The sequence below is a fragment of the Mandrillus leucophaeus genome, unplaced genomic scaffold, assembly GCF_000951045.1.
Source record: "Mandrillus leucophaeus isolate KB7577 unplaced genomic scaffold, Mleu.le_1.0 Scaffold218, whole genome shotgun sequence".
NCBI classification, from domain to species: Eukaryota; Metazoa; Chordata; class Mammalia; order Primates; family Cercopithecidae; genus Mandrillus; species Mandrillus leucophaeus.
In genome coordinates, this window is record NW_012102232.1 from 2,325,884 (window position 1) to 2,349,417 (window position 23,534).

The 23,534-nt window shown below is 42.1% G+C and overlaps 1 protein-coding gene across 3 annotated transcripts in view; it reads left to right on the forward strand.

Moving 5' to 3' along the window:
• The window catches only part of NPR3 (natriuretic peptide receptor 3), an 85,483-nt gene that overhangs the window by 56,325 nt on the left and 5,624 nt on the right, over positions 1-23,534 (forward strand). For all 3 annotated transcript variants that reach the window (XM_011980808.1, XM_011980806.1, XM_011980807.1), the window contains exons 4-5: positions 17,424-17,559; positions 23,151-23,245. In XM_011980808.1, coding sequence (XP_011836198.1) covers positions 17,424-17,559; positions 23,151-23,245 — 231 coding nt within the window. The remainder of the gene's footprint in view (positions 1-17,423; positions 17,560-23,150; positions 23,246-23,534) is intronic.

The window sequence follows — 23,534 nt, forward strand, 5'->3', positions numbered from 1 at the left end:
ATTTGCCAGTCTGTGTCTTTTAATGGGAGCATTTAGCCCATTTACATTTAAGATTAATATTGTTATGTGTGAATTTGATTCTGTCATTATGATATTAGCTGGTTATTTTGCTCATTAGTTGATGCAGTTTCTTCCTAGCATCGATGTTCTTTACATTTTGGCATGCTTTTGCAGTGGCTGGTTCCAGTTGTTCCTTTCCATGTTTAGTGCTTCCTTCAGGATCTTTTGTAGGGCAGGCCTGGTGGTGACAAAATCTCTCAGCATTTGCTTGTCTGTAAAGGATTTTATTTCTCCTTCACTTATGAAGCTTAGTTTGGCTGGATATGAAATTCTGGTTTGAAAATTCTTTTCTTTAAGAATGTTGAATATTGGCCCCCACTCTCTTCTGGCTTGTAGAGTTTCTGCTGAGAGATCTTCTCTTAGTCTGATCGGCTTCCCTTTGTGGGTAATGTGACCTTTCTTTGTGGCTGCCCTTAACATATTTTCTTTCATTTCAACTTTGGTGAATCTGACAATTATGTGTCTTGGAGTTGCTCTTCTGGAGTAGTATCTTTGTGGTGTTCTCTGTATTTCCTGAATTTAAATGTTGGCCTGCCTTGCTAGGTTGGGGAAGTTCTCCTGGATAGTATCCTGCAGAGTGTTTTCCAACTTGGTTCCAGTCTCCTGGCAACTTTCAGGTACACCAGTCAGACGTAGATTTGGTCTTTTCACATAGTCCCATATTTCTTGGAGGCTTTCTTTGTTTCTTTTTACCCTCTTTTCTCCAAACTTCTCTTCTTGCTTCATTTCATTCATTTGATCCTCAATCAGTGATACTCTTTCTTCCAGTTGATTGAATCAGTTACTGAACTTGTGCATTCATCACGTAGTTCTTGTGCCATGGTTTTCAGTTCCATCAGATCATTTAAGGACTTCTCTACATTGGTTATTCTAGTTAACCATTCATCTAATCTTTTCTCAAAGTTTTTAGCTTCTTTGTGATGGGTTCAAACTTCCTCATTTAGTTTGGAGATGTTTGATCGTCTGAAGCCTTCTTCTGTCAACTCATCAAAGTCATTCTCCATCCAGCTTTGTTCCGTTGCTGGTGAGCAGCTGCGTTCCTTTGGAGGGGGAGAGGCACTCTGATTTTTAGAATTTTCAGCTTTTCTGCTCTGTTTTTTCCCCGTCTTTGTGGTTTTATCTACCTTTGGTCTTTGATGATGGTGATGTACAGATGGGGTTTTGGTGTGGATGTCCTTTCTATTTGTTAGTTTTCCTTTTAACAGTCAGGATCCTCAGCTGCACGTCTGTTGGAGTTTGCTGGAGGTCCACTCCAGACTCTGTTTGCCTAGGTATCAGCAGTGGAGGTTGCAGAACAGCAAATATTGCTGAACAGCAAATGTTGCAGCCTGATCATTTCTCTGGAAGTTTCGTCTCAGAGGGGTACCCAGCCATGTGAGGTGTCAGTCTGCCCCTACTGGGGTGTGCCTTCCAGTTAGGTTACTTGAGGGTCCTCCACTTGCAGAGGCAGTCTGTCCGTTCTCAGATCTCAAACTCCGTTCTGGGAGAACCACTACTCTCTTCAAAGCTGTCAGACAGGGACATTTAAATCTGCAGGGGTTTCTGCTGCCTTTTGTTTGACTATGTCCTGCCCCTAGAGGTGGAGTCTACAGAGGCAGGCAGGCCTCCTAGAGCTGCAGTGTGCTCCACCCAGTTCGAGCTTCCTGGCTGCTTTGTTTACCTACTCAATCCTCCTTGCCGAGTAATAACTATGTTGTTCAAATACACCACAATTTGTGTATTCTTCTGTTGATGGATTTTTTTTTTTTTTCCAGTTTGGAACTATTGTGACCAAAGCTGCAATAAGCATTCTTGTATAAGTTTTTTGCCAACCCATGCTTTCATTTCTGTTGAGTAAATGTCCAGGCATCATAGCATAGATGCACGTTTAACTGTGTAAGAAGCTGTCAAAGTAGTATCATTTTACATTCCCACCAGCAATGTATGGAGTTACAGTTGTTCTACAACCTTATCTACATTTGATGGTGTCAGCTTTTTAATTTTAGCTATTCTGATGGATGTAAAATGCTGCCTTGTTGTGGTTTAAATTGTATTCCGATGACTAGTGGTTTTGAGCTACTTTTCATGCGCTTATTGGCTACTTCACTTTTGTGACCGGTGTGCTGAAATACTTTGCCCATTTTAAAATTAGGCTGTCTCTTTGTTGTTGTTTGAAGAGTTCTTTTTTAAATGTTCTGGATATAAGTCAGATGTATGTATAATGAATATTTTCTCTGCCTTTTACCTGCATTTTAATATTTTAAATGTGCTTTTTGATGAGCAGAGGTTTTCTTTATTTTATTTTATTTTTTAAATTCAGATGTAGTCAGTTTTTTTAATGTTCAGCTTTTTTGGTACCATCTTTAATTAAAAATTTGCCAACCCTAAAGTCACAAAGATATTTTCTGGTTTTCTTTCAGAGCTTCATAAAAATTTGGACTTTTATTTTAGGTCTGTGATCTGTCTCAAGTGAATTTTTGTATTTGCTGTGAGTTAGGAATCAAGTTTTAGTTTTGTCCCATCTTCTTTTGTTCTGCCACTCTGCGTTGAAAAGACTTTGTTTCTCCCATTGACTTGCTCACGTGTCTTCGTCAAAACTCAAGTTTAGACTCTTTATTCTGTTCCATTTATCTATTTGTCTATTCTTACACCAGTTCTATACTATCTTAAAAACTGTAGCTTTGTAGCAAATATTCAAATCTGGCAATGTGAGCCCCCTAATTTGTCCTTCTCTTTGAAAAACTTTTGCCTACTCTATGTTTTTTCCTTTTTCTATATAAATCGACTAGTCAATTTGATTTAGGAATCAACTTGCTAGTTTCTAAAAAAAAAAATCCTGGATTTTTGATTTGGATTGTATTGATCTGTACACCAATTTGGGGGAAAACTGACATCTCAGATATATTGAGTCTTTCAATCCATGAACGTGAGACACTTAGGGTCTTCTTTATCTCAGCAATGTTTGTAGTTTTCTGTGTAAAGATCCTGCATATTTCTGATTTAAAAAAAAAGTGATTTTATGTCTTTTGCTGCTGTTGGACACAGAATAAAATAATCATTTCCAATTGTTCATTGCTAGTATATATAAATACACTTGATTTTTGTATACTGGTGTTTGTTTCTGTTCTTTAGATTGGGACATTTTCTACTGTGATACCTTCAAGATCATGGACTCTTCTGCTGTCTCCAATCTGCTTTTAAGCCTGTCTAGTGACTATTTCCTTTTTCAATATTGTAGTTTTCAGTTCTACAATTTCTTTCTTTCTTTTTTTTTTTTTTTTTTTTTTTTAATAACTTTCATTTCTCTGCTGAGATTACCCATCTGGTAACTCTCTTTGGCCAACTTTTTATATTTATTTTTATTTTATTTTATTTTTAAATTTATTTTCATTTCAATTTATTTTCATTTTTTAGATTTTTAACTCAAAAATATAAATTTTTTTTTTCATTATACTTTGAGTTCTGGGATACATATGCAGAACGTGCAGGTTTGTTACATAGGTATACACGTGCCATGGGTGGTCTGCTGCACCCATCAACCCGTCATCTACATTAGTTATTTCTCCTAATGCTATCCCTCACGTAGCCCCCTACTCCCCAGTAGGCATCAGAGTGTGATGCTCCCCTCCCTGTCTCCATGTGTTCTCATTCTTCGACTCCCATTTATGAGTGAGAACATGTGGTGTTTGATTTTCTGTTCCTGTGTTAGTTTGCTGAGAATGATGCTTCCCAGCTTCATCCATGTCCCAGCAAAGGATATGAACTCATCCTTTTTTTTATGGCTGCATAGTATTCCGTAGTGTATATGTGCTACATTTTCTTTATCCAGTCTATCAGTGATGGGCATTTGGGTTGGTTCCAAGTCTTTGTTATTGTGAACAGTGCTGCAATAAACATACGTGTGCATTTGTCTTTACAGCAGAATAATTTATAATCCTTTGAGTATATACCCAGTAATGGGGTTGCTAGGTCAAATGGTATTTCTGGTTCTAGATCCTTGAGGAATCATCACACTATCTTCCACAATGGTTGAACTAATTTACACTCCCACCAACAGTGTAAAAGCATTCCTATTTCTCCATATCCTCTCCAGCATCTGTTGTTTCCTGACTTTTTAATAATCACTATTCTAACTGGCGTGAGATGATATCTCATTGTGGTTTTGATTTGCATTTCCCTAATGACCAGTGATGATGAGCTTTTTTTCATATGTTTGTCAGCCTCATAAATGTCTTCTTTTGAAGTGTCTGCTCATATCCTTCTGTTTTTAAGTGTCTGTTCATATCCTTCACCAACTTTTTAATGGGGTTGTTTTTTTCTTGTAAATTTGTTTACATTCTTTGTAGATTCTGAGTATTAGCCCTTTGACAGATGGATAGATCGCAAAAATTTTCTCCCATTCTATAGGTTGCCTGTTCACTCTGATGCTAGTTTCTTTTACTGTGCAGAAGGTCTTTAGTTTGATTAGATCACATTTGTCAATTTTGGCTTTTGTTGCCATTGCTTTTGGTGTTTTTGTCATGAAGTCTTTGCCCATGCCTATATCCTGAATGGTATTACTTAGGTTTTCTTCTAGGGTTTTTATGGTTTTGGGTCTTATGTTTAAGTTTTTAATCCATTTGAATTAATTTTTGTGTAAGGTGTAAGGAAGGGATTGGGTTTCAGTTTTCTGCATATGGCTAGCCAGTTTTCCTAACACCATTTATTAACTGGGAAACTTACCTAATTGCTTGTTTTTGTCAGATTTGTCAAAGATTAACTGGTTGTAGATGTGTGGTATTATTTCTGAGGCCTCTGTTCTGTTCCATTGGTCTATATCTCTGTTTTGGTAGCAGTACTGTACTGTTTTAGTTACTGTAGCCTTGTAGTATAGTTCAAAGTCAGGTAGTGTGATGCCTCTAGCTTTGTTCTTTGGCCATCTTTTATTTTTTATTTATATTTATTTATTTATTTATTTATTTTTTGAGACAGAGTCTTGCTGTGTTGCCCAGGCTGGAGTGCAGTGGCTCACTTTCAGCTCACTGCAACCTCTGCTTCCTGGGTTCAAACAGTTTTCCTGCCTCAGCGTCCCGAGTAGCTGAGATTACAGGCATGCACCACCACACCAGCTAATTTTTTTTTTTTTTTTAGAGACAGGGTTTCACCATGTTGGTCAGGCTGGTCTTGAACTTCTGACCTCAAGTGACCTGCCCACCTTGGCCTCCCAAAGTACTGGGATTACAGATGTGAGCCATCGTGCCCGGCCTCTTTGGCCATCTTTTTGAAAAGTCCCTAAACATGTTTATAATAGCTGCCTGACAGCTCATATCTGCTAATTCCAACATTTATATCATCCCCAGGTCACTTTCTATTCATGATATTTTTCTTGAGTATAGGTCACCTCTCCAGCCCCTGCATGTCCAGTATATTTTTATTTTATACTGGATGTTGTGGATGATACGTTATAAAGATTGTATTCAGAGTATTCATTTGAAGCCTTAATTTTTGTTCTAGCAGGTGGTTAAATGACTGACTGACATCCTTGAACTTTTGGAAACTTGGTTTTGTTTTTTCTTAGGATTGCTCTGTTTTGGTTTTGTTTTTAGTCTTAGGATGAATTGTTAGTCTTTGGACATAGTCTTGACTCCTAACGTGTAGTCCTTTTGTGGAGTTTTAGTGGAAAGTCTGAGGCATTCCCCAATTTCCTCTAGCTTGGTGGGGTTCCAACTCCAAACTCTCTTCTGTGCAGATGGCAGCAGTTCAGATGTTCCTCAACTTCTCAGCCTACCCTCTTTCTACTGGACTCTTGATGTCTCCCTTGTGCATGTGCAGTTTAGGAATTAACCAGGGACCACAGAAGTTTATGAAAAGACTTGGGTGCTCCTTTCTCTGTGGCTCTGTTCTTCCCAGGAATTACCCCCTTGATACCAGCTCTCACCTATCTCTTCTGATCTTTAAAGCCAAGAAGCTTGTGACCTTCTGCTTGAGTGCCACCTGCCCCCTGCTTCTGGGACCAGGGGGTACCCTCAAGGGAAAAGCCCTGTCAATTTAGTTTCCAAATAGTGTTGTCTCTTCTTTTTAGGGTCAAGTCTCTGCTAGCTACTGTCTGCATTTGGTCAATTTCTAGTGCTTTCAAGTAGTTCTTCAAAAAAGAATTTGGCTGGGTGCGGTGGCTCCTGTCTATAATCCCAGCACTTTGGGAGGCCGAGGTGGGTGAATCACCTGAGGTCAGAAGTTCGAGATCAGCCTGGCCAACATTGTGAAACCCCATCTCTACCAAAAATACAAAAATTAACTGGGTGTGGTGGTGGGCGCCTATAGTCCCAGCTACCCGGGAGGCTGAGGCAGCAGAATTGCTTGAACCCAGGAGGCGGAGGTTGCAGTGAGCCAAGATCAGGCCACTGCACTCCAGCCTGGGTGACAAGAGTGACGCTCCATCTCAAAAAAAAAAAAAAAAAAAAAAAAAAAAATTTGGCCAGGATATAGAATTATTTTTGGAGAGAGTTAATGTGATACAAACTATGCCACCAGTACTGGAACACTCTTTTTAAAAACATAACAATATTTCTACTAATCACACCAAAAAGTTGCCAATGATTCCTTAATTTTACCCAAATGTAGGGAATCGAGTTTCTGATGATGGAGATAATATTCAGTTTAGCTTTTTTTTCTTTAATAGCAAACTTGATAGAAAAGCTTTCTTAAAAAATGAATTTACTCATTCACTGGCTGAGAAGCATATTGTTATTAGGTTGGTGCATTAAAAGTGATGGCAAATACCGCAATTACTAATAGTTATAGCATGACTGTCCTTATCTTGGTGTTAAAGCCTGGAAATCTTCCCCTTGGCAGCAGCTGCTGAGCCAGTTTTATAGTAATCTCAGGTATTCAGGACACAGTCAAGAGAAAAGAAGTATGTGACAAAGGCCTCTGAGCAGCTAAAGTAGATTTATAATCAATTAATTTTATCACAGGGGAGTCTTTCAAATCCTCACTCAGAACCTATTTACCCTGATTTTAAGTACAGCTATAACAAGCCTTGTGATTTCTCGCCCTGGCTTATAGAACATTAGTGGGAGTGAGTGAGAGTGGGGACGATGGCATGCTACGGGCAGGCACAATGTCAGTGGCAGGAAGTGACTGGTGACAGCAGCATTAACTCCAGTGAGTGCAGTTTCTGTATTTGACGCAGGGCTAGGTCCCAGGGTAACAAAAACACTGGAGGTTTCGCTTGTGCATCAAGGAGCTTGTGCAGTATCAGGATACGCAGATGTGCAAAAGTGCAAAATGGGCTGGTGAGTGAACTAATAACAAACTTTCACTGAGTGCAGTTATGGAAGGAAGGAGGAATTGGATGGTTCAGAGAAGACTTCAGCGAGAAGAACTTTGCTGGCTTACATAAGGTTGATCTCTGTCTGTAGGAGTCTTTGGAGGATACATTCGACACATTGAAAGGAAATCAAGTGGAACTTATAAGTAAAGGCACCATTTTCAAAGCTATGTTTAGAAAAACCTACAAAGGACAGTTAAGAACCCCAGGGCCTGTGAACATGGTGGGAAGCTGTGACCACCACTAGACCAGAAGGAGCAAGAGGAGGAAAAGTTACCAGAACTGCAGGGCCTGTGGCGGTTGCAGGGAACTGCCTGTGGTGTCTGGTCTGGGAGAGCAGCCCCTGGCATCCCACCTTTATCTCCTCTGCCCTCTCACCTGCTGCTAATCCAACTAGAAGCCAGAGGAAGGGTGGGGGGTGCCCACTGGTGCTGTGAGTATATGTCGGCTTCCCAGGGCACAGAGATGGCTGGAGAAGGGTGGGAAGTGGACTGGAGGGTAACCTGAGAATAGCCAGCAAAGTTGAGTAGAATTTTGTCTTAGGTGACACATGTCCCTCGGGGAGGACAGTCCCAGCCCCAGAGCTAAGGTGTGAAGTATCTCAAGGCATGCTCAGAGAATCCAAGTGGTTTTGTAAGAAGTAGGGCACAGAGTTCATCTGGGGGGTGGCTAGCAATGGACAGTGTTCCTTACCCTCCTGAAGCATTTAGACTGGATTTGTGAGCTGTTGAGATCCCTAGAGGGCCCCAGCAGGAAGGGGACCAGCAGCCAAGGGGAGAAAGCATGGCAGGAAGGAGTGAGGGTCGTCAGCTCATGTTCCACCAGTGCGGACGAAGAAATAGTATCTGAAAAACACAAGTCTGGTGTCAGCATTGTGTAGACAGCACAATCCCCACCTCAGTAGTGATGGAGGCGACTGGACCGTTCATGATCGTAGCCTTACATATGACAGTCAGCATATTTCTGTTACCAAGGCAACAATGTCTGTGGTTCATTTTAGGAACATTTCCAATCAAAGGTCTTTAGATTATATAAAAAGTTTTGATACTTAGAGAATTGATATTAAGGAACCTGGAAAATTTGCTTATTTGAAACATCTTTTTTTTCTTAATGAGACTGGGTAAATGAAGTTTTGCTACATTTATTATTATTATTGTAATTTATCAAGGTTATTATTACAATTATCACTCCAGAATAAAGAACTTAATTTATAAGAAAAAAACAAACAACCCCATCAAAAAGTGGGCAAAGGATTATGAACAGAGACTTCTCAAAAGAAGACATTCATACAGCCAACAGACACATGAAAAAATGCTCGTTATCACTGGCCATCAGAGAAATGCAAATCAAAACCACAATGAATTACCATCTCACACCAGTTAGAATGATGATCATTAAAAAGTCAGGAAACAACAGGTGCTGGAGAGGATGTGGAGAAATAGGAACACTTTTACACTGTTGGTGGGATTGTAAACTAGTTCAACCATTGTGGAAAACAGTATGGCGATTCCTCAAGGATCTAGAACTAGAAATACCATATGACCCAGCCATCCCATTACTGGGTATATACCCAAAGGATTATAAATCATGCTGCTATAAAGACACATGCACATGTATGTTTATTGCGGCACTATTCACAATAGCAAAGACTTGTAATCAACCCAAATGTCCCTCAGTGACAGACTGGATTAAGAAAATGTGTCACATATACACCATGGAATACTATGCAGCCATAAAAAAGGATGAGTTCATGTCCTTTGTAGGGACATGGATGCAGCTGGAAACCATCATTCTCAGCAAACCATCGCAAGAACAGAAAACCAAACACCGCATGTTCTCACTCATAGGTGGGAATTGAACAATGAGATCACTTGGACATGGGAAGGGGAACATCACACACTGGGGCCTATTGTGGGGAGGGGGATGTGGGAGGGATGGCACTGGGAGTTATACCTGATATAAATGACGAGTTGATGGGTGCTGACAAGTTGATGGGTGCAGTATACATATGGCACATGTATACATATGTAACAAACCTGCACGTTGTGCACATGTACCCTAGAACTTAAAGTACAATTAAAAAAAAAAAAAAACTTTCAAAACCAAAGTCATCGTATTTCATAGTGAGTGCTAGTTGGAAAACATTTAATCAGTAGATCTTTTATTACCTGGTGGAGTTACTCATGTGTTTAGCTGCTGTGTGAGGTAGGACATTCATCCTTCATGTCTGGCTTATTTAGAGGCATCTTTGGTGAGTTCACGACTTAGCAGAAATCCTGATTCACTTGACCCGATTCTTGAGTCAAGCTGTTGTTAGCTGCTTGTTTAAAGACTAGGTTGAGATGAGGGACAATTAGTTTGTTGTCTCATGTCCTGTTTTGCCCTTTCTCTTCCATCTTCTGCCATGTCATTCCCTCTCCAGGTGCAGGTTCCGTCCCTCCCTCTCCCTGATGATGGGTTGGAGGTCGACTCAGTCACAGCAACTGAAGGACATTGTCAGTTTTAGTCTTGTGTCATTTGTCTCTCTCAGTGTACATGCTCACTTGTAGAGCCACCCAAGTATTGGCCAATTAAAAACAAACTGGAGCACAAAACTGTTTTCTCATATTTGCTGGCTGAACAAATGTGTCAATAGCATAAATGTTATAACTGGGCAAGCCAGCTTTAGACTCTTAAAAACTTGCCCACTCAACGTTTTCTTGAGTTTTGACCCCATCCACTGACCAAGATCTCTTTTTCCTGTTAGGATGTTATGAATGTTTTGTAAGGTGCAACAGAACTCAAGCTATGTTTACATAACTCCTAGCATATAGTAGGTGTTCAATAAAAGTTGGCTATTATAATTATTGCCCAGCAGTGAAGAGAACTGCTTGACTTTGTTTAATTTAGTATTTTGTAAATCTGCTTAACCAAAATACTGCTATTTCTAGAACCATTCATTAACATTTCAAGGAATGCTACTGTTCTGTGGAATACAGCTTGGGAAACTCTGAATTAAGAATTGGACAAAATTAAACTGTTGGAGTTGGGGTTCTGGATCTTAGCTTAGTCCTCACCACACCTTGAAATTGCTTAAATAAAAACACGGAAGTTTCATTTTAGGGTATAAAACAGAAATTTAAAAAAAAAAAGCCACCTGTATAAAAGCCTGTATTTTTGTCCATTTATTCTTTGTAAACACATCTCTAGGTGACTCGAAAAGTTCAAGGGAAGCTGTCTGAAGTTCTCAGGACCAGTTTAAGAGGGTATCGTGAAGTCAGAGAAATTAGAATTATATGCTCCTTCTGATTTTGGCCTATCAGAAGTAATAAAGCCAGAAATTGTACCCCTCCTCTTTCCCTGTCTCCACCTCCCTTTGACCTGGTCACCCCTCTTCCTGTCTGTATCGCTGCCTGGCACAGTTGCAGGGTGAGTGGGATGCCTGCTCCTGCTCCTGTTCTTGCCCTTCTCCTGTTGGGTTTTGGTTTATGCCTTTGCCCACCTCAACTTCGTGCCTTGATAGGACACAGACCTCTGGGAAGAGAGGCCTGCATGTGTCCCGAGCAGTCTTATGGGGGTTGGGTCACCAGCCTTCCAGAAGCATGTCTGGTTGGCACTGGTGAATCGTCAGGGCCTAGGACAGACATCACTCACTTGCTCATCTGAAGGCCAGGAACGATTATGTCATTATGTGTGTGCATTTCTCAACTAAGCCTTCAAGAGGGTGATGGGATGAGAAGCATCTGTATATGACGCATGTGTGACACATCCAAAGGGCAAATATATCAGATGACCATCTTCCCTGTGTGAGCCTTGGGAGAATTTTCAAAAGTCATTCTCACGTACTTGTGCTCCATACCCACCAATTCCAAAAATCGATGCCCACAGAGATGTCCTCGTTGCTTCCCACGAACAGTACCAGCGTTCCTTGCTGAGGTGTGCTCATGCCTCTGGATTCAGTTCTGTGACGCTCTGCTGTCCCTGTCATTGTAGGAGGTGAATGAGGGCTCTAACTCTACCTAATGATCTTCCTAAGATTGCTTTTGTTTAATGATCCAGTCTGTTCTAGGCGATGAGAGGGAAAACAGTCTGCAGGCAGCCCCACCTCAGGAAGGTCCAAGTTAATTTGCCAGCCCAGGGCATTGCTACCAGTGCAGAACTGAGCCCATGATAGGGACAGTTATTTGGGAAACTTAAGTCAGACCCCACCCTAAGTAAGTTCTAACTTCGGTCTGTGGAGCAAGAAGTATACCAGAGGGTTCAGCGACGCTTCCGCTTTGCACAGAGTTGCAGATGAAGACCCCGGCTCTCTCTCTGTGGTGTTTCCTGACTGTCAGCCACCTGCCCTTTGCATTTTCCCAGATTTCCACTGGGATAAGGGTGCAGATTTTCAGCTTCACTTTCCTCAAGGCTAAAATACATCATCAAGTGACCATGTGAGAATTCCATGAAGGCAGTCCCTCTACAGAACAGACATGGGGATCTCTGTCAGTAAGAAAGAGACCTCCCTCTGTTTGGTGCTGAGGAGGTTGTGAGGCTACTCGGTTTATGGCAGTTGCTGCTGTGACCCTAAATTGTACACTTAATTTAATGATTGAAAAGGAAATTGAACAAAAATAGATACTCTATTTTTAAAGTCTAGGTACTGTATTGTATTTGTAAAGTGTTCATCAAATGCAGAATGTTCTTTAACCTTCGTGCTATGCACACAGCGTTCCCAGACCACTTCCTTCTGCTATCTACCACCTCCAGAATGAAACTGGACCAGTTTCATCTCAGGTCAGAGAAGGTGGTCTGGCCATTGTTCACTATGATGAGGGACAAACCTTTGATGGGCCCATCTCCTCTCTTACCTACTTCCCATCCAAATTTCCCTTTCCCCCATCTCCCCTTCAACCAAAATGGGTGATTAGATGGCATGTCTTTTGCAAGTGATTCTTGAGAAATGCTGCCTGGCACCCTCAGTTTCCCTTCTTTGCACTGGGAACCACCAGTCTGTGGTAGGGAAGGTAGAACTACTGTGTGCTATGCTTGAGTTCCCGTGAACACCAAAGGCAAAGCTCCAGGACAGCCTAGCTAAGCATTGAACTCAGTCACTTTCTTCCAGCAGCCTCTGTCTGAGAGCTTGACAGCCTTTCTCAGATATCCAGTAACCCCAAGAGCTAGACCACTCTCACTTTACAGAACAGCTGAGGCCCGCAGCTTTCTATGCTGACTTGTTTGGAATGCAGGCATTGAGGAATTCATCTGACTATGAATTTGCGTCTCCAGAGAGAAGTGAGAGCGACGTGGCTCGCTGCCATGGTTGGGAGCCAGGCTGTGCGCGGCAACACTTTATGATCAGTTAGAAAATAAACAGCAGCAACAACTTGATTTCTATTCAGCTCTCCCCATGATAGAGGATCTAAAAAAACACTAATAAATCAATGTGGCTGGCAGGTGCTATCAGAGAGGAAGGCCGGGGCAAAAACAGTGTTCTTCCATTCTGGGCAGCTGCAGAGGACAGAATCAAGAGAATGGAGATGACGGGCCTGGCACGGTGGCTCATGCCTGTAATCCTAGCACTTTGGGAGGCCGAGGTGGGCGAGTCACTTGAGCTCCAGTTTGAGACCAGCCTGGGCAACATGGTGAAACCACATGTCTACAAAAAATACAAAAATTAACCGGGCATGGTGGTGCACACCTGTAATCCCAGCTACTTGTGGGGCTGAGGCAGGAGGAGCACTTGAACCGGGTAGGTCAAGGCTGTAGTGAGCTGAGATTGCACCACTGTACTCCAGCCTGGGTGACAAAGTGAGACTCTGTTTAAAAAAGAGAAAGAAAGAGAGAAAATAGAAATGAAAGGAATGAGAGTTTATGCCTTCTTGTCATGCTATCTTCTTTTTGCAAGAATAAGTGGAAGATGGTGAAAGCTTTTCATCTCATTGGAAGGCCACTTGATTTGATAAACAGCACCAATAATGATTACCCTGGAGCATGGCTTTCAGCGAGGCCCGTGTCACAACTTAGCAACTTGCATGCACAGAGCTGTCTACCTGTTTGTAGGTAGCAGTGGTGCTGTTTGGTGGAGATTGGAAACTGCATTGTTCTCTTCTCCCAGTTTTCTGAGCATCTAGTAGAAGAAATGGCTGCATGTAGGAACTTAGTTAAGGCTTATGGCTGATGATAGTAAGGAAAATTTCCTGGCAATAAGGGATGCTAATTACTAGAACAGGTTGCTCCGTGGGGGAATCCCAGCTGTTTACCTGTGATAGCTAACAGCATCATGACCTGTGTTGGTCAGGACTTGGACTTTGAGGTTCAAGGGTTGTTCTGTCCAGAGGCAGGGGGCGTATTAGCTGACCTTGTTCCTTTCAGCCTGGAGGGCCAATAGGAAGTGTTCCTAAGCCAACTTCATACTTGGGGTTTTTTTTTTCTCCCTTATTTTTTTCTTAATTTGCATGTCTAATTTTCAGTGTCTACAATGTGCTAATGGGCTTTCCACCCACTAAAAATCACGTGTAGATGTGAGAATGTTCTCGAGAAAAGCCAGTCTCTGGGGCTTTGCTTCTGGCTTGAGGTTCTGTGAGGTAGGTGTTAGGAAACCTCCCCCACAGTGGGCCGGGTGCCAGCAAACCTCAGCGGGGTCAGCAGCTCTTCTGATAATTTTGGCAGGAGAGGGAGACACTCAGCCACCCTGAGAAGAAAGAATGTATATTTTGCGATCCATTTGCAAATCAAGCTAGAATGCATTTTCAGAACTGGGTGTGTATTCAGGGCCTGTCTATTTCTTTCCACCATCAAACCTGCGAGGACAAAAGTAACTCAAGTTCAGTATAACTCAAGTTCATTGTTCTCCACCACATAATCTTTCTTCCTATCGTGGATTGTAGCGGGGCAGCTCAGAAGGCATGTCAAGAAGGAAGGAAGGGGAAGGGCAAGACAGGATATGGTAATGGGGTGCACAGTCAGTGCTTCGGGTGATCAACATCAACATGGTGGTCCTGGGTTAGGATTTCGAGGAGGCGACGGAAGGAGGAGGATGACAGGGGATGGGTGATGCCTGGTGGCTGGTGCTTCACAATTTAAGCAAGGCCTGTCTTGGGAACCGCAGGAACAAGGAACTTGCAGGGCACAACCCTTGTACAACAAGGACAGAATGCAGGAAGGCTGAGGAGAGCAACCAATGCTCTTCGGGTCTTCAAAGTAACAAGGGGATTTGATCAGAACTTTCTGAGGGCACCTGGCATCTCCCACAGGCCATGACTCTGTGATTCTCTGACTTTCCTCTGGAGCTGGCTGGCTTCTGTAAAATTATCAAAGAGAAGATAGACCTTAAACTTTAAAAAAATGTGGCCTGAGAATGAAATTATACCGCTAAAGTTCACTTATTAAAATTTATCAGCATGAAGACTTTCTCAAGCCATAATGACTTCATGGCCTAAGTGGAAATTTCATATTCCTTTGGAAAATCAAATTGGCATAGCCAAATGAGCAGAAAATTGTCTTTGACTTGTAGATGTTATTTCTACATTATTTTTCTTTGCGTGAGAAAATAATCACTCACTCTGACACTTAGGCTTGACAGCTAGGAGTAAGAGTCAGAATCTGTCCGTTGCTTCCATGGTCCTAGGAACTGTTTGCGGTGTTTTACGTGCACTGGTTCATTCAATCCTCAGAAGAGCTCTCTGAGGTGAGATGGTACTAAACCCCCACTTAACAGATGAGGAAATGGAAGATTAGAGAGATCAAGTAACCCATCAGGGCCAAGACTGGACTGTATGTCCAGCCAGCTAATTCCAAACTCCTGCAAATCATCAGTCTTTCCCACTCTCCACCTCTTGCAGAGGGTCAGCAGATGACCACTTGAACTGCACCTGTCATAGTAGGGTGGAATTAAGAGCTTGGTGTTGTGGAACAAAGAGAACTGTCTACTGTCTGGGGCACAAACAACATGAACACTAGCCTTCTCTCCCACTGAGTATAAAATGGGCCAATAACACACATGATACCTGTAAGAAAATCACTTATATTTTGAATACTGCTGTTAAGAATTTGAAACTAAGCAGGATCTCTAGGTTAATAATTCTCCATCTCTAGAGCGTCACAACACCAAAAGCTAACAGTGAATGCTGACTCTGTCAGACACTCTTTGAAGTCTTCTACATTTTTTCATTTGTTTAAACCTAATGGCATCCCCATGAGATAGGTACTGTTATTTTTCTCATTTTCCAGATGAGGAAACCAGAACACAACTAGGAAGTGGCAGAGCTGGAAAGGGGGTCCAGGATATTTAACCATTAGGCTAAACTGCTTCTCAGCACTAGTTTTTGGCAAACATGAAATATCTGCTTCTGGGATGCAAACAGGAGTTCCCATCCTAGGGGTGGGATAAGGTTAAGTAGATCCAGTCACCGAGCTGTGTCTTGTGAATGTTTGTGCATCTGAACCAGGTGATGCAGAAGGTCAGTTGCAGCTGTCTTCCCACGAAGTTTCCTTCTGGAGATGGGGCGGGTAGTGGGTTTTCCCCACTAAGCCATGCCAGGTGGCTATCTACAGAATGCCCAGTTCATTTTGCATCATTGGCATTTTGTCTTTGACACTTTCTTCTGAAATGAGAAGGCTTGGATTTTTTGTACTTTTTGTACAGAGTTTGTTTGTAAGCCTCTTGGTGTTTCAAGATAGAATCTGCTCATTTCATATCCAATGAATGTTATAATGGGTTTAAATGTGGTATTAGGATTTATCAAAGGTTGCTTTTAATGTAGGTAAGGGGTGAACTAAAGTGATTAGATGCCTGCTGAAGACAGTCCAAGTTCCTCAGTGTGGTCTCCAGATTCTCGATGATCTCACTCTCCTTACCTCTCCAGCCTCCTTACCTCTCCATCTTGGTGTGACCCTGTTTCTCTTGCTCCCAGCCTAGCAAAACATTTGCACTTCCCAAAATACACCAGGCTGTCAGAATGTGCCCTGATTCTGTGTCTTTGCCCCCACCTGAGAAACATCTCCTCATCTTCAAAACTCAGTTCAACTTTTTTCACTGCTGTTAAGCCTCTCTTTCCCGCCCTTCTCCAACCCATCAGACTGACCACTCCCATTTTGGTATTTGTACTGTATTCTGAACAGACCTTGAACACAGCACAGACTCCAACACTTTAAAGCCCATAAAATATCATGATAGCATTGGCTTCTGTTAGTTGGGAATTTGATATGTGCCAGGCATGATAATACCAAGCATTTTATTTAACAGACTTCTTGCAACTACCTCTTGAAGCAGGCATTAGTCTCATGGTCAATATATAGATGAAAAGAACAAAGCTCAAATAGATGAAGTGACTTCCCCCAATCCACATGACCAGTGTCTATGTTTAGGAAACTTTTAAGTTTCCTGAGGGCAAGGGCTAGCTTACTTGAGTCAGGGCTCAACTGGGATATACCAACAGTCCAAGCCTGTTTTCCATTCCTGTCCTTGGAGCTTGGCAGGGAGTAGGGATAGGGAGTGGTTAGATGTACTCAAAACACAAATTGGAAAGAGAGACTAAGACATTTTTACTAATGGGAGAGAGGACACAAATGCTAGGCAGACAGGCAGAAGTTGCAGCATCTACTCTTCTTTGCACTCATAGCACCAGCACTCTAGTAGGTATCAACAGTTGTTAAATATAAACGAATGGATCTCTACTGTTCTTTCGTTATGCTCCACATTCAGAGCATGAAGAGATCATGGGGCTGTTGAAGATGGAGAAGACCTCAAAGGGGAGGCTGAACTCACATAAGCTTGAGATAGAGGCAGATGTGGGGAAGGAGGAGGGGACTTGTCCAAAAGGGACCGTTGGCAAAGGTGGGCACACTTGAAATTCTTGACCTGGTTAACAGGTACAGTTTTCTTGACTTCTGTAATAGGCTTTCCAAATTCCCCAACTGGGGAAGGGCTTTCCCCTCTGAGCCATGCCAGGAAAGTCATGGCATGATTCTTGTTAGTGCCCCTTCTGCCCACCTCTGCCATGGCTAACAGCCCTCAAGTCTAACTTGTTAACCCTTTGGATTGCTCATCTTATTCCTGACATGAGTCAGTCATGTGGTGTTTTGGCTCACGCATCTGGGGTTTTCTTTTCAGGTTAACATGTTTGTTGAAGGATTCCACGATGCCATCCTCCTCTACGTCTTGGCTCTACATGAAGTACTCAGAGCTGGTTACAGCAAAAAGGATGGAGGGAAAATTATACAGCAGACTTGGAACAGAACATTTGAAGGTAGGGATTCCATCTATAAGGCAATGACATGGGGCCAATTGAGCTGCTGATTTTCTGGTTCTAGTTTTTACAGTTGCAGCTGTGAGGCCTTTCCAGCTTCTTGCTTTTCTCAGCTGTAAAGCGGCCCATCTCATAGGCTTGTTGTGCCAATTAAATGAGTTAATACATGTGAAAGTGCTTTGAAAAAGCCCCACTGAAAGAGGAAAGGCCTTGTCTCCTGATTATTTAGGTAACAGCTCTATGCTTCTTAATATTGCATTGAACACAAGCCTCATGCATGACAGGACAATCAGTTTGTGAAGAGTTTTGTGATGATTTTAAAACCAGTATTAATCCCAGATATACATTCATGTGTTCAGACTATGTTGGTTTTTTGTGAAACGCAGAAAACATTAACTGTCACAGTTAAACCTGGTGGTTTGAGATGGTTAGCAGGTCCAGTCGAGCCCTGTGTTTTTTTGGTTTTTGTTTTTCGTTTTTTTTGAGATGGAGTTTTTGCTCTTATTGCTCAGGCTGGAGTTCAGTGGCACGATCTCGGCTCACTGCAACCTCCACCTACTAGTTTTAAATGGTTCTCCTGCCTCAGCGTCCTGAGTAGCTGGGTTTACAGGCACCCACCACCACACCTGGATAATTTTTGTATTTTTTAGTAGAGACAGGGTTTTACCATGTTGGCCAGGTTGATCTCAAACTCCTGACCTCAGGTGATCCACTCGCCTTGGCCTCCCCAGCTTTCTTAATAACAGGGAAGTATAGGAAAACAACAAAAAATGGCCCATAATCTCATCTCAAGCAACCTCTGTTGGCACTGAAAAATAGTACAAGATAAGACTATGCTTGGCTAGGAAATTTAAACAGTACAAAAATGTGCAAATTGAGAGGTGAAACCTTTCCTTCCCAACCTAGTCCCCTCTCCCCACTGTGAATCACTATCAACGATTTCCTATGATTCTGTCTACAAATATTTTAAGTCTTCTGCCAGCACATATGCATTTGTATATCTTATCTTAAAATTTGCATGAAAGGGGTCATAGTATGAATGCTATTTTTCATCTTAGGTGTTTTACTTGTATGTCAAGTTAAAGAATTTTCCATATGAGAACTCACTGATCCAACACATTTTTAAATGACAGTTACATATTTTTCTACTGTATGGCTGTACAGGAATTTCTTTAACCAATCTCCTATTGATGGACACTTGTAAAGTTGTTTACAATTTTTGCTATTATGCAATATGCTGTCACAAGCCTCTTGCACATCTTGAAGAATTTTTGTGAGTCCTTCCAACAGGGAACATTCCTACTTGTGGGATTTCTGGGTCCAAAAGTATGTTGGTGCTTTTTAAAGTGCATTAGAAATTGCCAAAAAGCTTCCAGAAAGTTCTGCTAATCTATATTCTTGCTAACAGTGTATTTAAGAGTGCTAGTTTCCTCTCACCTCGCCAACACTCAAAGAAAATGAATATGAAACTCAATATGGAAGTGACCTCACTACTGGAGCCTTGCAGATATCAACTCTATATTCATTTATTCATTCAACAAATGTTCATTGAGCACCTACTATGTACCAGGTGCTGTTCAAGGTACTGAGGATTCAGCAGTGAACTAAAGACATTTCATGCAATCAGTTGAGCTTACATGCCAGTGGGGGGAACAGGCAACAAACAATGAATACAGTATACCTTTCAGAGCTATAAAATAAGGTAGGATAGGGAGCTAGAAAATGCCAGGCAAGGAGGAGTGGGACTGCTAGTTTAGAGTGGTCAGGGAAGGTCTCTGTGAGAGTGAAGTTGAGTAGAGACCCAAGGGAAGTGAGGGAAGCTCTGTAGCTGTTTAGGAGAGAGCATTCCAGAGGGAGTGGTAAACGTGGAGATCCTGAGTGCATGTGGGAGACTATGGAGTGTCCCCAGAGAGAGCAAGATGGCTAATGTGGCTGACACCAAGTGTGACAGGCAGTGTGATAGGTGCCAAAGCCCGAGAGGTAATGGGGCCAGATCATGCGGACCTGCAAGCCTTGCTGAGGTCTTTGGGCTCCACCTGGGTGAGACAGAAAGTCACCTGAGGCTTTTGAGTGACACGATCTGCCTTGTGTGTTAAAAGGGGTCCTTATGGCTGCTATGTGGGAAATAAAGTAGATACGCTTATGGGTATCACTTGACAACCGGGTACATAAAGTACAAATCGCTCAACCAGGGTTCAGTGCATCCTATCCACTAACTAGTAACCTCGTCCTCTGAGCTTCTCTTTCTTCACCTGTGTGATAAGGAGGTTGGTCTAGTTAATGACTGACAAGAGCTCTTTCAGTTTTACATAGTGCTTGCTCTTCCTTTGAGCCCTGTAATGCACTGGGGTATGCCTATATCTATTTGTAATCACACTAGTGACATTTTTCAATGGCAGGAGCAAATACTGCCAAGTTTAGATTTGGGGCACATTTCTTTTTCAGTTGGGACTTCTGTCCCTCGGTTTGTCCTCAGTTCTTAGAAAGGGCAGGACAGGACAGTAGGGAGAGGTTGAGCTCCATCTAGAGTTGTCTGGGCAGTTTCTATGGTGGCAATTGGTAGATTTCATTTCTCTCTAGTGGATGCCATGTCTTACTCAGAACCGGAGTGACATCTCCCTTAGCATTAGACAGATTGTAGTTCATGGGTGAGTACGCATCTGGGATTATCTTATTTTACCTCTGACTGCTTCAGTTGAGGAGCTGGAATCCAACAGGATAATTCCGGGGGCATATTAGGACAGAGCCAAATTTCCCAGAAGTTTTGCACAATACACTGAGAACCTGGCATCTGTGGACACGACCTTGGTCGGCCACATCCCATTCTTAGCTATTACTCACCACGTGGTGTGGTCATTTGTTCTTGGTCTTCTGACAGAGGGACAGGAGCCAGAGTTGGGGGATGCTGGAGGGCGCCATTGAGGGAGGGTGTGAAGGGGAGGGTAGGTGCCCATGATGGCTGGAATGTAGTTTGGTTAGAGCCAGGGCATGGGCTCAGTTTTCCCATAGGCTATCTTGATATCTGTATTCTAAGGCCAGGTCTACACGGCAATTTGAAATGAGTCCTGAAACAATCAACTGTGCAGTTCAGTCTACAATTAGAATCTCATTTGGTCAAATGTAAAGATAATTGAGGCCAAGGTAAGTTTTCGGCTTGAATTGCTTGGAGAGCCCATTTTATTTGCTAAACAATGGTCCATCTGAGGGTAGGCCTAAAAAGAACTCTAAGGTATCTGTATGAAGAAAAACCCAAACCTTCCTAAAATTAAAAACAATTTTAACTTTATTGGTCACCATTCGGTGACCATTAAGTTGTCAAGGGAAAAATACTCTGGCTGTGATTTGACAAATTTGGCTTTTATTGCCATGAAACCTGTGATCAACTCTCATTTCAATAAATGGCTGGGAAGAAGCTGGATTTCCTCTGTGTGAGAGGTCAGAGTGACAAGGTAAATAGGACTGTGGCTTAAACTTTGAGCTCCACTACAGCCAAATAGAAATGGAGTGGAAAGTCTCATTACTTATGTACAGGAAAATTCTGCTGTAAGCCTGACAATCTCACCTTATGTACGATACTCTCAGGTGAAGTCTCACTTTGCTAATTGGCCACCGTGAGGATTCTCACCCCATTTCTTGGCAGAATTGCAATAGCTTAAAGGTACAATAGGTCTTAAATTACTAGGGCCACCTCATCTTATAAAATGCTCTGCAAAATACTTAGCAGGACACAACATCACAAACACCTCTCAACAGAATGACACATGGTTTTGGATGGCCAATAGCTATATATTTTAAGCCTATTTATCACTTAAGAGTTTTATAGGCTCTCAAGGATACACAAGTTTATGGTAGGTGTACCCTTTGTAACCAGTCTATATTAAGAAGACAAAAAAAATCAAAGTGAATGGTAGCTTCCATTCTGTTTCTGGTAAAGTAGACCAAAGTCTGGAAAAATCAGTGGGCCTTCAAACCACAACCCAAAGGACAGTAAACCTAAATACCTGCCCTCTCCAAGCCACACTAGAGGATGGAACTTTCCCTTGGGATCCTTTTTCCCAGACATTCATTTCACTAGAGGAGTCAGTACTTCCAGAGAGAACCAAATCAGAGAACCAAATCAATAGAAAGGCCAATTAAGAATTACACCAAACTCTCCCCAGCTGAAAAGGAAATAACTTTTAGTTAATTAAAATGGGGCTGATGTATGCAATCTCTTATTCAGTGAATGAGAATTATGACACGGACATATTTGATATCAGCCAATAACATATATTTGTTTTATTGATTAGCTGCTCTGAGCCACCATTATAGGCCAAAGCAAGTGGATACCCAAGGCCCTCCCTTCTGTGGCCACCCGGTTCCAGCCTTATATGTCACTGACTCCCTTTTTCCACATGGGCCATCTTCCCAGAAATCTCACAATTCCTCTGGTCTCTTTGGGCCTCTGTGCCTTGGTAGACACATCTAGGCCAGCCTTTCGGCCTCTCTTCCACTTCTTGATTACTGCTTGCCCAATCTCAGACTTCCTCCAACATCCCTATGAAATTCCTGCTCTTTCACTGAGTCCTCCCTGATTCTCCAGCTTGATGTGCTGGCTCCTCCTCTGAGTGATGTGGGCACAGTCAGGTCTACTCTACCAAGAGTAATTATAAAATAAATAGTAGTAATAACAGTGATAGTAATAATGACAGTAGGTGAAAACAATTAACTTCCCTTAAATGTGCTGAAAGTGCTTTATTTGTTTTATGTCATTTAATCTTCTCCACAGTCTCTTAGTAGGGAGGTACTATTATGCCCATTTTACAGTTGTGGAGACTGAGGCTTAGAGGGCTAAGTTCCTTGTCCAAAGTCATGGAGCTATATAAATGTAAAAACTGGTATTCGAATGCAAGTGGTTAGATTCCGGTGTGAACAAGCTAAATCCCCGGTCCAGCCTGCCCCTCTCTAGAGCAGAGAATGTGTTCAATTCATCTTTGCCTCAGCTGCAGCACTAATTCAGTACTAAGCGTCCGGAGAATGTTTGGATAAACAATCAGCGAAGAACTCAACCGGGATAAAGAAGAATAGCTTTTCTTAGCTATTGGCTCTGGTGACCCACAAAGCAGGCCCGCTGCTCTCCTGTGTATTAAAGCAGCCTGGAAAAAAGCACATTCACTGAGTCCTGGCCCTGGAATGATTTTTCTTTTATAATGTTCATCCAATGATAACGCAAACCCATGGCAAATCTATAAATGTACCCTACCTCCACTTCTAACTCTGCAATTAAAATAAAATTAATACAAAACTCTGGGATAAGCACGCTGCTTTCAGGATTAGCCTTAATCTTTTTTTCAAACATATTCCCCAAAGAAGATCATTTATTTCTTTTTCTTTTCATTTTTAAATGGAGAAATGTTAAGAATTTAGGAATGCAGACGCAGATGAAATTACAATGTCTTTCCAAAATGCCAACAAAAATGCTCAGAGTCTGATGAGATTCCCTGTGGCATGAGTTTGTTTAAAAAATCCTGCCAATTCATTCTCTTGTTTTTGTTGGCAGACAGAGGTATTTTAAGTAACCAACGTTGAGTTCTTCGCTTCTGGTCCTGTAGGTATCGCCGGGCAGGTGTCCATAGATGCCAATGGAGACCGATATGGGGATTTCTCTGTGATTGCCATGACTGATGTGGAGGCGGGCACCCAGGAGGTGAGCACGCGAGACCTCTGCACCAGTTGCTCCTTCTGCTCATGGGGACTCTGAGGAATGCATTTGTTCTGGTGGCCAAAGAGCTGTCTCCAATGCAGCTTCCAAATAAAAATGAGTTGAAAAACCTCAACTTTTGATTGAGGGTATCAAGAAAGACTTCAGGAGATGGTTTCATGTTTATTCTAAGTGAGGAAATCCTACCCTTCAAGTGGCGAAGAATCACACCTTAGTCTTATGGATGAGGGTGTTGGGGTGAAATCAGTAAAGTGAAACTAAGTTTCCTCCCTTA